The sequence below is a fragment of the Wyeomyia smithii genome, chromosome 1 (assembly GCF_029784165.1).
Source record: "Wyeomyia smithii strain HCP4-BCI-WySm-NY-G18 chromosome 1, ASM2978416v1, whole genome shotgun sequence".
Lineage (NCBI taxonomy): Eukaryota > Metazoa > Arthropoda > Insecta > Diptera > Culicidae > Wyeomyia > Wyeomyia smithii.
This window is the reverse complement of record NC_073694.1, coordinates 158,134,360-158,149,156: the sequence shown is the minus strand read 5'-3', so window position 1 is coordinate 158,149,156 and position 14,797 is coordinate 158,134,360. Positions and strand designations below refer to the sequence as shown.

General features: G+C 37.2%; 1 protein-coding gene across 3 annotated transcripts in view; it reads left to right on the top strand.

Moving 5' to 3' along the window:
- Positions 1-2,664: 2,664 nt before the first annotated feature.
- LOC129719021 (diacylglycerol kinase theta) overlaps positions 2,665-14,797 on the top strand; it is a 52,764-nt gene continuing 40,631 nt past the window's right edge. Inside the window, exon 1 of one of the 3 annotated variants that reach the window (XM_055670336.1) lies at positions 2,665-3,505. In XM_055670336.1, coding sequence (XP_055526311.1) covers positions 3,394-3,505 — 112 coding nt within the window. In that variant the 5' untranslated portion in view covers positions 2,665-3,393. The remainder of the gene's footprint in view (positions 3,506-14,797) is intronic. The other 2 variants (XM_055670338.1, XM_055670337.1) reach the window with 2 other exon arrangements.

Genomic DNA, 14,797 nt, shown 5'->3' with positions numbered 1-14,797 from the left:
AACATTATCCGAATGAGCATAATTTTACATTACGGGGTGAGCTTTCCTAGTAATTGTCAGTACTGAGCATTTTTTTCACGTTGACATGTAGTCCACAGCTAGCACAGAATCTTCCGAAAATTTCTAAGTCACTCTGCAAACTTTGACAGTCGTCATTATATTGAATAACTAGAAAAAAATCACATCATCTGCGTTAATCAAAACGTTTGCATAGCAGATCACGTCGAGCTGTTTATTCATCAAGAGCAAGAACAGCAATGGGCCTAAATAGCTGCCTTGCGGTACCCTATCATTAAGGATCGGTTCGCTACTTCCACCGGTATTCTCGGCAAACACGCTTTAAAAGTATGCTGCAAAAAAACCATCGATGATTGAATTGACACGTTAGCAGTGTCAAATATGATTTCGGGAACAACAGAATTCTTTATTCTGGCTGTTATGAATTTGTGGAACGATTTCGGGTTACTTTTCAAGCTGCTTTGAATATCGGCCAAATAAACGAAAATTATTTTTTCTGTCAACACCACCAGTGCAGCGTTGACAGGTTTCCATGTGAAGTAACCTGTCGTGTCGAGCTTATACACTCAGTTGAATCAAGTATACCAATGTAGGCCGATATTCTACATAGGATCAACAACATTGTTATTTCTGATGGAAATTCCACTGACGCTGATACACTGGTAGTATTGACAGAAAAATGTTTTTCAGCTTTTAATTCGACATGTTTAACTTTGAACAGTTAAAGCATCTGTTACGGACATCCTAGCTCTTCAGTGTGTTCGGCAAAAAAACTTATCTTTTTGAGTCATGAAACGTATGGTTTGAGCCATTTTGCGCTCTCTAGAATGCAAAATGCGAAAAAGTAAGTTTTCTCATGCAAATCTTATTTTATTTATATTAGGCTGATACAAATTTCGAATTCTTTTTATGTCCGAGATTATCAAAATTAGCAAAGGGGGTGGCAAAAAATAAATAACACCGAGACGAAAAAAAAGAAATATTTTTGATCAAAGTTTGTGTGCAAGTTATGACGTTTGTAACTTGCACTCAAATAAATATTGAAAAATAACATTTTTTTATTATTATTATTTATTTCGCTTGTCTTTTGACGACACTCTCGCTGTCATTGGACTTGTTTGTTGTTAAATAAAGCATTTATGCTGTCGGAAAACCAATTAAATGAACAAAACGGTTTGAGCTTTTTTCTTCCCCGTCCAATATTCAAGATTTTTGACATAAAATGAAAACAAAATTTGTAACGGCCTTATTTAACAAATCTCATGTAACGACGCCCCATTCTGATAATTATCTTTGAACACAATTAAACGATTTTTAATTTGATTCGGCCATATCGTGAAAACATTTGTTTGATCAAGATCTCACCGCTAACGTCAGAGGATCCAGATCAGTACCTTCCCATTTACACTAGCCTTTTCCTATGATACATGTTGTTAATGCGGAGGATTCCTAGGAAGTATCATACTAACATTTTTGAAATCCTTTTATCCAACCGATATTGAAACTTCCTGTTTATGTTCATATTGACTCCTGATTGTAAAACACAGGAAACAAACAAACAAGTTTTGATCTGAAGCTTAATTTAATATTTGATATGTTTTGGAGAGAAATACATTATAATATAGAGTAAAAATAGAAGAATCTGGCCTCCAGCTAGTGCTTTGTATGTATCAATAGTTTATAATACCATTAGCGTACCGGTCAACTCAAATCAAAAACCATTATCAATCACAACTTCGGTGGTAACGTTTGTAGTCACGGGAGGGAACAAAATACACTTCTTCCTCGTCGAGAACCCTGGCGAGACAACGGCTACCAAACTTCTCCATTGTGAATGAAGCATAGAAAAACTGACAGTCGCTTATCTGGCGTGCGGAAAATGAGAGACCGAACAGGTGAAAGCGCGCAAGCTCTTCTCTGCTGTATTTACTCTCCCTAAAATTTTCCTTCGCTCAGCAATAACTGTAATACCTACACGCCATCATCATGTTGCTGCCTGTTCTGAACTGAGTGCCTGTCGTGCGTTTCGTCGGTTGTGCGGGATAATCCTCACCAGAAGCAGTGTGCCATCGTCAGTTTTCATCGTTCTCTCGCGCTGGTCCGTCGTCCGTGGATCCGGCGTTCATCGTACTCGTCACCACCGTCACTACCACCACTCAGCATCGTCTTCGTCGTCGTCGTTGTCGCCCTGGGGGTGGTGTGAAGAGAGAAAAAAATGGTGACAAACCGTCGGCCAGCGAGTCAAGCTAGTGAAACATAAATTTGCTACGTTAAAATAACCATCGAAAAAAGATGGTAATTGTTTTGGTGGAAAACGGTCTTAATTTGCAAGGTCCAAGTGACACGACGGGAGAAACTTGGATATAACCGTCTGGTTTTTTAACGGGAATTATTTTGTCTGTGGCAAAGAGATAACTTTCGACAATGATTGAACAGTTTGCTCGACTGCTTTCGTACTGTGGTGCAAAAGCAGACGACGTGGTACGACAATCCGAGGTCTGGATTTCATTTTGGGTGAAAAGTTGGAAAATGTTGTTATTGGTGAAGTTTTAAAGTTCTTTTACTATGGTACTTACTGCCATTGGATTGGAGTTGGTCAGTATCGGTGGGGTGCGAGTTTTGTGTGCAACTGATGAGAGAATGAGAGTGTGTGCTGCTTTCGAGAGGAAAAGCGACTGAGTTCCATGTTACGTGTGTGTGTGGTGAAAACTGAACGACACGGTGTTTGTCAGAGAGAAGAAAAACCTGGAGAGCGAGTGAGTGAGTGACTGCGAGGAAAAACGATAGTGCACTTTTTCCAATGTGTATCTTTGATAAAGAAGAAGTAAAACACCCGTGAAAAGGTGTGTTGTGCGAGGATCTTTCCTACACACAACGACTGTGTTAAAAGAACAGCTTCTGAAAAATCGTTTTGATCTATTATTTGTAATTTAACTGTGCTTTAAGTTTCACCCGTTGTGCAAGTCGAGATACCTGTCGGATTGTCGCGATACCAGAATGTGAAATCGGGTGGATTGCAAACGAGATCTTTTTTCGGGAAAGGTGAAGGCATAGAAATAAGAGACACATTAAGAGAGGAAGAAAATCCAAGGGTAAAGAACTCCTGTGCCAGAGAGATTTTGCCATTGGCTGGTGTTGTAAAGCGACCAGTCGCGATACGGGATCAGGAGTAACACCATTTTCCCAAGAAAGATGGATTAACAATTAGGCGTTGCGAGAAACTCAACAAAAGCGGGCAAGTGATACCATGGATGAAGAAGCCGTCACGAGTCATCCGCACTTGGCCGGAGTAGCGTGAGTCTCGACCAGCGCCGGCGGATCCGTGGAGGCAGAGCACCACAACAGCATCAGCATCACATTGCTTCGCAAAACAAAATGGCGGGTGGTGAGCATTCGTTTGGAAGAAAGACATTTCACAAGCCAACCTATTGCCACCACTGCTCGGATCTGCTTTGGGGACTAATCGGACAAGGATACATCTGCGAAGGTGGATATACAATTGAACGACTTTTCCTGTGGATGCTGCGGAAATGCTTCTGTGACATTTTCCGGAAAAAAATTGAATCTTCATCTGCGGGTTCGCTTCCAGATCGCTTCGGTTGTCAGTTTCCATCATTGACCATTTTTAGCTCATGCTCTGTGTTCTCTCGCGCTCAGGCTGGCTAGTTGTCTGCCAATCTTGAGACCGAGGAAACGAAAAATAATATTGATCTACACTCCCAAATTCTTGTTATCTCCAACATTGAGTCTACAGAGGAGTAAAAAAAATAGGAAGCATGAGATCCAGTATATGAATTACCGTGTACATACTCAACGCCAGGCCAGTAGAGAGAAACGAGTTTGCCACTCAATGTTCGCTCGCACCTGGCCTATTTATCTTCCGCTGGTAATTGTACCCAAGTTACGTTAAGGAACTCAAAACGTGGTGCCGTGGTGTGTTAGAAATAAGAGACAATTTGCAACATGTATATTTTCACGCACGCACGCACGGGCGCACGTATGAAATCGAAAACACTCAAAAGGAAAACGATACACAGAAGAAGAAAAGGAGTGAATTCGAATTGATTTCAGCTTCGATTGCATTCGGGTGACATAGGCAATCGTTTGAACGAAGATTGGCAGTTTTATGGATAACTAACGAGAAGAGTCAACATGGCTCGGGGCCACAGCTTTGGTGTCATTCGTGTTATTTCGTACTGCTCGCCGTTAAACCTGTAGCGCTCGAGCAGTATGGAAAAATAATCCAAAAATTAAGCCAGATACACTCGAGTGGAAAATGTATTCTAGAAAGCAATGCTTGGGGAAGTATTATCTGTATCAAGTGTTTCGCCTCGAGAGGATTTCCACTTGGACATCAGCAGCTGGGAGGTCGTAAACAAAATATTAAGATTTGAAGGTGTAAAAGTGAGCTGGAATGGACTATGCGATGTGATTCATATATATGTTTATAGTGGATACTTAGTGGATTTGAAGATGAGTGTGATATAAATGGGGGGGCTAGCGCTAATAATTGGATGAAGTGTATGAAGAGATTGTTACACAACATGATTGAATCATGTCCTCAGAGTTGTATCTGTGCTGTGTCATGTCCCGAGAGTTGCACATGCAGGTTGTGTGACGTTATTTGATGGATTACACCACTAGTTTTAGCAATACTGTGATTTCTGTAAGGTAATAATTTTATCTTTATTTTCCCACGTTCATACAACCCGATTGAGATGTTGTTTTTGCTTGCCGTTTGATAGAAATATATTAAAATTGCAAATTATATTTGTTTTTCTTAAATTAATACAAAATACTCGTAACTGAAACAAGAATTAGGTATAAATTTAATTTGAGAACCGCTTCAATTTTGGTTCGGAAATCTTAAACCAACATTCTACAGTATAAGTAATAAAAACCTTATTTTGCTAACGACAAGAGATTATTTCGACATATTTTGTCGAAATTTGGACTTATCGGTAATTTTTTTTTGCTACATTGAAGATATCAAATTCATACATTGGAAGATATCAAATATATCTTTTAATCATGTCCAATATACATTGGATACAGTCCTAGCAGCCAACTATTAGTATACAGAACAGTTACGAGGCTAGCGCTACATTCCTATTCATACTAATTGTTTCTCTCAAGCTGTTTGGAATTCGTGTTGTGAGGCCCAAACAGATTTCTTTTTGATTTTATGTCACCCCCCGTACAGTGCACACTGTTTCAAAAGTTGCAAAAACGTGATCGAAATTATTTTGATCTAAAAACATTGATTTTAGAGCCGTAACGTCTTCAGCAAAGTTGTTCCATTAATTATTCTCCATGTTATAGAAGTTACAATTCCATGATTAATCCACTCAACAGAGAGAAACGAGTTTTACTTTTCTCATTTTGGAATATAAAAATCTATTTTGTTCAGAAAAGTTGTAGCAAATTTTAAAAGAGACAACTTTGTTGAAGACATCATACTTCTATCTATTTATTTAAATGGACTTTTGTGGAGTTTTCTATGGATTGCTATTAATTTTTTTTTGCTATTTAACTTTTTATAGTTATTTTTTGTTCTTCAAAATTGTTTGCTACAACAAAACGAACCATATCTCCGAAGAAAGTTTATTTTTATCTCACATATATTTTTGGTTGTTGACGATTTTTACTAAAATAATGCGCTAATTTACACTAATTACTCTTAATTCAAAAAACTATGATTTTGGAGTAATAGTGTCTTCAGTAAAGTTGTTCTATCAATTATTTTCCATTTTGTAGAAGTTAGAATTTTGTGATTAATCTACCTAAAAGTGAGAAATGAGTTTTATTTTTCTCATTTTTACATATGAAAATCCACTTTGACTTTACTCAGCAACATTTCGTAAGAAAAAACTTTGTCGAAAACACTGTACTTGTATCTGGTCATTTCAATGAACTATTGTGAAGTTTTCTCTAGAATGCCCCTTAAAATCATTTTTTTAGTATCACTTCTATAGTGATTTCCTAAAATTTTTAAATGTTCTACAATGTTGTTAACTACAATGAAATACACAATTTCATCGAAGAAAAATTATTTTTATCTCTCAAGTTTATTGAGTTATTTAAGATTTTTATTAAAATAATGCACTTATTTATTTACAAATATCTGCATAGAAGACAGCGAGAGACAAACGCCTATATCTGCACTAAATGACGTTTTACTTATACTTAAATATAGAAAAGGTTTAGTATGCAGATATTTGCAGATTTTAAAGATATCTGTTAGTGAATTAGTGCATTGTTTCAATAAAAATCGTCAATAACCGATGAAATATGAGAGATAAAAATAAACTTTTTTGGATGAAATTGTGTGGTTTTTGATAGTAAACAACAATGTAAAACATTAGAAAAGTGTAGAAAAAGTTATATTGAAAAAATGATTTTTAGTGGCCATCTGTAGAAAACTCTACAAAGGTCCATTTAAAAAGGCATATAGAAACATGGTACCTTTGAGAAACTTGTTTCTTATAAAATGTGCAACAACTTTGCCGAACAAAGTGAATTTTTATATGCAAAAATGAAAAAAGGGAAATTCGCGTCTCACTGTTAAGTGGTTTAATCACAAAATTGCAACTTCTATAAAATGGAGAATAATAAATGGATCAACTCTCCTGGAGGCACTATGGCTCTAAAATCTAGTTTTTTTTTGGGTCAAAATAATTTCGATCACTTTTTTGCAGCTTTGCAGTGGTCGGAGGCGGAAAAAAACCTAGGATTTTTATGTCACAATTTTTGATATATTTTTCCAAGGTTTCTAACACTCTGAATAACCTTTTCAAAAAGTTTGCTTATAGAAGAGAGTAAACTAATTGGACGATAACTCAATGCTTCAGCTGGATTTTTTTTAGGTTTTAAAATTGGATTGACTGGTATTCTTCCATTTTAAGGAAAAATATACTAATTCAAAACATCTGCTAAAAATTCTCATCAAGAAATTTGAAGAGCTTTAGGGAAGTCTTTCAAGGAGAAAATGAAAAATCCCATCATTTCCTGGTGCTTTTATGTTTTTGAAGTTCTTGATAATAGATCGTATTTTATTCAAATTTGTTTCCAGTACCTCTCCAGAAAGAAATTCTTGAGTGGTGATCTGATCATACTTTTGTGATACTCCATTCTCAATAGGCCTCATTACGTTCAAATTGAGATTATAAACGCTCTCGAACTGCTGAGCAAGTTTTCGAGCTTTTTGTTCTTTCGTAAGAAATATGTGGTCACCATCTTTGAGGGCTGAAATGGGCTATGAAGGTTTCTTAAGAACCTTCGAAAGCTTCCAGAAAGGTTTGGAATATGGTTTTAGTTGTTCTTCTTCTCTCATGAAATTTTAGTTTCGCTAGAGAGTGAATCTATGTTTGAGTTCCGTTTGTAATACTTTAAAAATAACTCGAAGCAGGATTACGAGATCTTTGATATTGACGTCTCCGTATGTTCTTCAAACGTATAAGAAGTTGGAGCTCGCTGTCAATAATTGGTGTATTAAGTTTAACTCTAGCCTTAGAAACTGATAAGTTCCGGGCATTAAGACTTAAACTACACAATCCATTTAACGCTCCGTCAATGTCAGCACTATTTTGTAAAACAATATCACAATTCAAGCGATCTTATATCGTGGTACGATATCGATCCTAAATGGCCTTGTGATAAATAAACACAGACCTAGTGGAATTTAAAACGGTTTCACGGAATATGGAAAACGTTACAGGAAGATGATCAGAGTCAAAATCAGCATGGGTTAATAAATCACTGCATGAATGACTTTGATTTGTTAATACCAATTCAATTGTGGATGGATTCCTAACAGAAGAGAAACATGAAGGACCATTTGGAAATAAAACTGAATAAAATCCAGCCGAGCAATCGTTAAACAATATTTTTCAATTGGAATTGCTTTGAGCTTTATTCCACGATCGATGTTTTGCCTCGATGATGAAAAATTTAGATTTATTTCTCGTAAGTTTTAGCAAATCTCCCTTGAATCTGCTCACCAGTGCATTGAAAAGGTAAATACACTGCCAATATCTGTTTAGATATTAGTTCCAAAACTTTCAATGACCTTCGTTTCATGATGGGGCAAAACACGATATTTTATTCGACGGTGGATAACTATTGCAACTCCACCTCCGGCCACATCAATTCTATCGAACCTGTGATCCATGTAATTGGGGTTTCTTTTTAGTTGATTATAAGGCTTTAGAAGCGTTTCAGTCATAGCTGCAATATGCAGGTCATGGATTATTGAAAAATTCTTTCGCTTTTAAAGAGCAAGCATCCCAGTTTAGAAAATTGACAGCATTACTTAAAGTCATTGCTGAATTTCAATTTCATAACAATTTCAGTTGTTAATTTTATGCCTACACGAACAGCCTCGTACATCGAGTTGGACTACCTAAATCAATACTGGCTGACTTTCCTGCACCAAACACGGAAACACGGTTGCTGTTTGAATTTGATATATTGAGGACACATATGAATAGCCTGGTGATGCCTGAACAGGATTTATTGTTTTCTCAATTTGAAATACTACCTACAGACACACAAGCTACAGGAAATGCTGGGAAATGGTTATGATGCCAGAATAGTTTTGAAAGTCTTCTGATTACCCACATGTATATTATTGACAACAGGTTGTTGTGAATACCTACCGGGTGTTCAATAAAAAATAAGAATTTCTGCAGTGATATACTGACGATTTTTTTTTCAATTGCAATTTTTTTCATTTTTTTTATTAAAAACATAACGGTTGTTCTTCAAAAAACACTTCCATTTCCGAATCCTCGTGCTGCTTGGTGTCCGTGATCCGCCAATTATTTTTGTACACCTACTGGTTGTTGGCAAGTCAGTTTACAGTTTTAGTTTAGAGATCCCTTCTTCGTTTTCGTAAAGAATTTCGCAAGACGTCCACTACCGACCTTCTGCTCTCGACGTTCCGGAATGCCAGGATCCGGTAAACAGTGTACACGGGCACATTTTTGCAATTTTCTCCTTGACTTTCATGCGTTTCGCGTAGTGCTTGTTGTTTCAACGCCATTTTTTATCCAATTCACAGTACCTGAGCGAAACGAAACGTGCGACCCGCTTCAAGGGAGCCCAGAGAAAATCTCTCGATGAGAAAAATTTTACGATTTTTACATGTTTTGCAGAAAGGTGTTGAAATAGTTCTCATTTTTTTTAACACCCGTTACGCTGTTTGTATTGAGTTATTTTTGACTAACAGGACGATCAAAGAAACTAGATTCGAGTTTACGCCTACAATTTAGGGGAAAGGGGGGCAGTTGCGGATAGAGCTTAAAAAACAAATGGTGCAATTTTCAACCAAACTAAAAATATAAGTAAGTTGGCAGTCCTTCCACCAACATCTATCATATAGTTTGATAGCTCTTGGTTTTTTATCACTTACGAAAACAACACAGTGCCATTTTTCATTCATGTTTTCAACCGTTTGAGCTTAAAGTTGTAAGTATTTCTTTAATTTCTTTGTGAGCGATTTAAAAATTTAAGTACACCACCTTAGTTCGTAACTAATATGCAATGAAAAAACGTGATAACATCGGGGAAACAAAGATCTTTTTTATTAGATAAAATTAAGATTTGTCTTCGGATGGTGGTAGGGCACATTCGGACACTTTTGTGTTTGATTGTTGTTTATTAACAAATATCGATTTAGACTGATTCTCAGTCCTAAAAATAATTCGGTATTACGAAAGGAAAACCGATAGAGCAAGCATCAACGAAGATGAGCTGGAAACAATGCCTTTGAGGCACGCTTCTGATACCTGCGGAATAGAAAGAAGTACCGTTGTCTGTCGTCTGAAAAATCAAAGAAACGAAAAAACGGAAAAATCAGAAAGCTTCTCGTCAAAAAACTCAGATCAACAAGTATTTACAAACGTGGAAGAAACATTTCTAAAAAAATATTTGATTGGAAGTTCCCATATGAATTATGGATTGACCGTATTCCAAGGCGATTGAAAAATTATTTCTCAATATTCTGGAACATTGAATTGAAATTGCCGAGAAAATGGCATAGTTCTTGTATCCTTTCCACCTCATAGCCAGTTTGCTCGATTTTTATTTTATGAAATAAATTTGAAATAAAAGGATGAGTTTCGAATTTGCAAAGCATCGGATCTCAGTCTCTGATTACATGGAAGAAATAGTTGAAAAACACAAAATTTTCACTAATCTTCCACACTGTCCGAAAAAGCCCCAGGACTGTCCGAAACTACCCCACACACGGGGCACATTCGGACAAAAAAGCAATTTTGAAAAATTTAAATAAATCAATCGAAATCGCATCATCGCACACTACTAAAGCGCTATGATACTCTGATGTCCAAGAAACAGCCAGGATGAATTCAATTTTTTTTAAATGATAACAAAAAAATATTAAAAATCATGGTAGAAAAAGTGTCCGAAACTGCCCCCCTCTCCCCTACACATTTGAAATTATTGGCGGTCTCCTACAATTGTTGATAGACCTTTTCAAACAGCCTTGAACGGCCTCTCGTTTTTGGCATCATAAGAAAAAAAGCTTGTAGGGGAACAACGGGCAACACGGACAGGGCGGGCAAGATGGACCGTTGCTCATTTCTATATAAACCATTGAAATTAACACGAATCATTTATGCCAGTTACATACCAACAAGATTCTGGGAGTTTCCAGATATTATGTAAATTGAAACAACACTTAGTTATTTAAGAAATAATCGAAATAAGTTCACCCTCAACAGCAAAGCAATGGGATGTAGTTCGCGCTGTGTCGAATTTAAGGTTCTGCTACGATAAAACTTCAGAAAAATATAGTTTTCAATGACATTGGACTAATTAAGCATATTTGAAACATGTGGTTGAAGATAGTTTAGTGAAAATATTTTTGTTTGGAAATCTTGGGCAAGACGGTCAGTTGTTTTGTGGGTAAAATGGGCAGTCTGAGAAAACGACGAGAGCACCATTTATTATTCTTTTTTCAGCATTTTTAGCATGTGAAATGGGATCTTAAGTCATTAACTCTCATTTGAAATAAAAATCATCATTGGAAACGCTGTTAAAACCTTTAAATATACTACATGTAAATGATGTGAATATTTCCATCTGCGCAGCTGACGGTTAACTTTAAATAATAAATTAATATATAAATAGTGCTTTTTTGCGCAGTGCGTCGTCCCGTATAGAAAAACAATTTGCTGTAGTTAATTATGTAAACCTAATTGCAAAAAAAAATCTACGCACTTGCGAGCTGCCTACTGGTAGTTAATTGGAACATTTGTCATGGCGGACGAAAACATGCCGGTAGGCATGTTTTTGAGTTCTATTCTCGTTTTCTTTCGCAATTCTCGATGGGACCCAACTTGGGGACGTTGTGTGGGTTCGCCAACTCTCGATATTCAGCCGCTCAATCTCCTCCAACGATCGCTTCGAGTAATAGGCCGACGTCCGGCCGAAACACCGCGTTTTCGGGCTTATGGTATCTTGTTGAATGACGCATATTTCGGTAGGCTCTTCGTACTATGAATTTTCCCTTTCACGGCCAGTCTGGAGCGATAGAAGAGCGGCCTTCTTGGGAAACTTGGTGTGTGGAATGAACTTCATCTCGGTGCTCACTTCCATCGTGGAAGAAGTAAAATACGAAGTGCCTTGCCAGTCGTTGCCATCCAGAGTGAGACAAGTCTTCTGCTCCATCATCACATCACCGCCCATGTCCATGTTCGACAGGTACTTTTTCACTGTTTGGCCGGTTGCACCGACCCTCGGTCTACCTCTTCAGCATCTTTTGGAGCTTTTCGTCCGGAACCGGTTTTTTTTTGTATGGACCATGCTGCGACCAGTAGTTTTTTTTTATCTTTTGTGGCATTGTCCGAACGTTTTTGCTGTTCGCACATTTCGTTTTTTTTTTTGCTTTTTGCAGTGTCACTTATTGAGAAGTAACCTGCTCCGTGTTATAGTGCTTTTGTGTTCTCCTTCAGCAAAGATGACTAGAACAAGATACCTGACTCTTGTAGAATTCATCGGACGTGATTGTCGCTGCGCGTGAGCAAAAGTCGAACTAATTTATACACTGTTAATATGATGTATACTTAACGTCAAAATCAACTGACGACAACGCCAAGACATGACTGCTGAAAGGTGAAACAATTTTTTCAGTATCCATGTGGACGACTGTACGGTGCTGCCATCCGAAGAATGATAATAATGTGTACGAATGTTTAATTCTCAAACATGAAACTTTCCGGAAGAATCAAGAACTTCAGAACTTCCTGATAACCGCTATGAGCACGCTCCATAGTCAAGTTTTCCACTCTTGCCAAGGTAAATAAAGCAAAAATCGGGTGCCCCGGTGAACCTGACCATATGCACAATGGTTCTTAAACCTGGCTTGCGACAAATCAAACTTTAGGTTTTGGTAGAATGGGACCTGAAAATAAATATAACCCCTCAATATAAACCCCCACTCTGACAGTCAATTTCACACTTTTTTTTCGTACTTTGAAGTGCAAAAAATATGGCAATAGCATTAAGTGCAAAAAATGACATCATTAATCTGAATGTTATCTTAAGCGTCGAGCTGGCCAAACTGCTACTCCTTTTTCATATACAATCTTGATCAGTTCAACGATCGATGACGGACTATGCACGATAAATCGGTTGTGCGCATAGTGACAATTTAATGAGAATTTAAGTTATCACACGCAAAAGTTGTAGTGTGCGTAACCACATCATTTATGAGCGAAATTAGCGCATTTACTGATTAAAATTGGAACCAGCACAACGCTGGGGCGTTGGGCATAACGCATTTGATGCTCTAGCGTATTTTGAATGTATTGCGCAGCTCCAAACCACTACACTTATAAAGCATCAGCCGATGTTCAGAAGGTTTGCATCGTTAAAACAGTGCAACCAGCAAACAATACTGATAAGTTGGGTACTGACTCCATTGAAAAAATTATTGTCTGATCGATTCACTTTCATGAATCAGGTCATTAGAAAACATCATTCAATCATTAACAATAAACAAAAACATGAGATTAGTCCAAAACATTTTGCATTTAATTATGACTCTGGTTTCATTCACATGCATTCGGTTCTGCGTTACTGGCACCAGCGTCAATAACTTCCGCGGCAACAAGGCTCGCCATTGGCTGTTTCGGTTGCTGACGATTTTTAGGGATGCACGAGCCGTTGATACGCACTGGCTCGCGAAAGTAAAGAACGGTTTTTTGAGCGCCTCGAAACTGATCGTTCGCCCGAAGCCGAAGTTTACCGAGACATTACGATTTTTGTGTATATGATACATATTCTGATTTTGATATCCGTCAATGTATTCCTTGTACAACTTACAGATGGCAGCACTAACCTTTGGAAATCGGTCGTGTTCAAAATGTATAAAAAATGTGGAAGTTAGGTATCTTGTTCTAGTTATCTTTGCCTTCAGTCTCAGTAACTTACTTCCTTCTTTATCGACCTTATCATATCCTCCTGCAAGCTATCACTGTAACAGCGTATAACTTGCTATAGTCTATGATATTGTCGAAGCTTTAGACCAGTGGTTATTAAGTAGGGATGTTACGGATGTGATTTTTCAGACATCTGCAGATGAGGATGCGGATATGTGATTACGAGTGGAGATGCAGATGCGGATGTCAATTTTCATGTGGATGTTCCGCATTTGCGGATGCGGATATCCGTAACATCCCTATTATTAAGTGTGGAGGGATGTTTTGTGTGGAAGAGCCTGAGAATAAACCCATACTTAAAAGTCCTTTAATTCTACTATCAAAGCGGACTCTGTAACCTTGCGGCTACGAAGCTCTGTAACCGGGCTTTCTTTCGATGCTCTGTCTATTGTCCAATAGTGCCAATATGTTGCGGACTTGAACAAAATTGGTGTCACCTAAACGGGCTACCTAGAAAACCCTTGAGTAAGGATTTTTTTGTTAATTGAACACGTTGTTCAAAAGTTATGAACAGAAACTTGTTCCGAAGACCTTTGAAATTCACTCGTTTTTTTTTTTCAAAGATAGCTGGACTGATTTCAACAATGTTAGTGTCAAATTAAATTTTTTTGTTTAGTTACATTATTAATTGAACAGTGTTATACGAGCGGGTTGTCTCTCAAACTCGCAAATAATTTATTTCCTAATAATTTGATATATGGTCCAAAAGTTACCCACATTAGACAAATAAAACAAAAATATAACAGACGCTGTTAGTTTGTTTTGCGAAAAACCATTTGAACTGTGTTTTAAATCTCGTTAGAAGTTAAAATAACAGAAATTTAAAAAAAATTGTTCTTCTAGTATCAAACTTTGTTACTAACGTATCAGCTTAATGATAAAATAAGATAGTATATAGAACAGTTCAATAACAGCCATTGTTAGGTTTCGATAGAGATGAAAAATTTGTTAGATTTGGTTCAGAACAACTTCGGAGGATTTGTTTTTGTATATCGTTCAGAATAATTTTTTTATCAAAAGCATATGGAAAGGTACAAAACCGTATCAAAACATGTTATTTGTGTCTCGTGCAGACAGAACTTTGAAATTCTTTGGTTATGCTCTTCTGATCGGGTATGGAAGGCCTCAACATCATTTTGATCTGATATTGTACCATTTTCCTGGCGTTGCCCAGGATTAAACTGTTCGAAATATTCTGTAAGGTTATGATGGTTTTTCTAGGGTAAGGAAAAGCCCAATAATCTAGAACCCAAAAAGTGAATATACCTTTATTATTGTGCGTATCGCTTGCATTCTTGATAGTACATTAAACA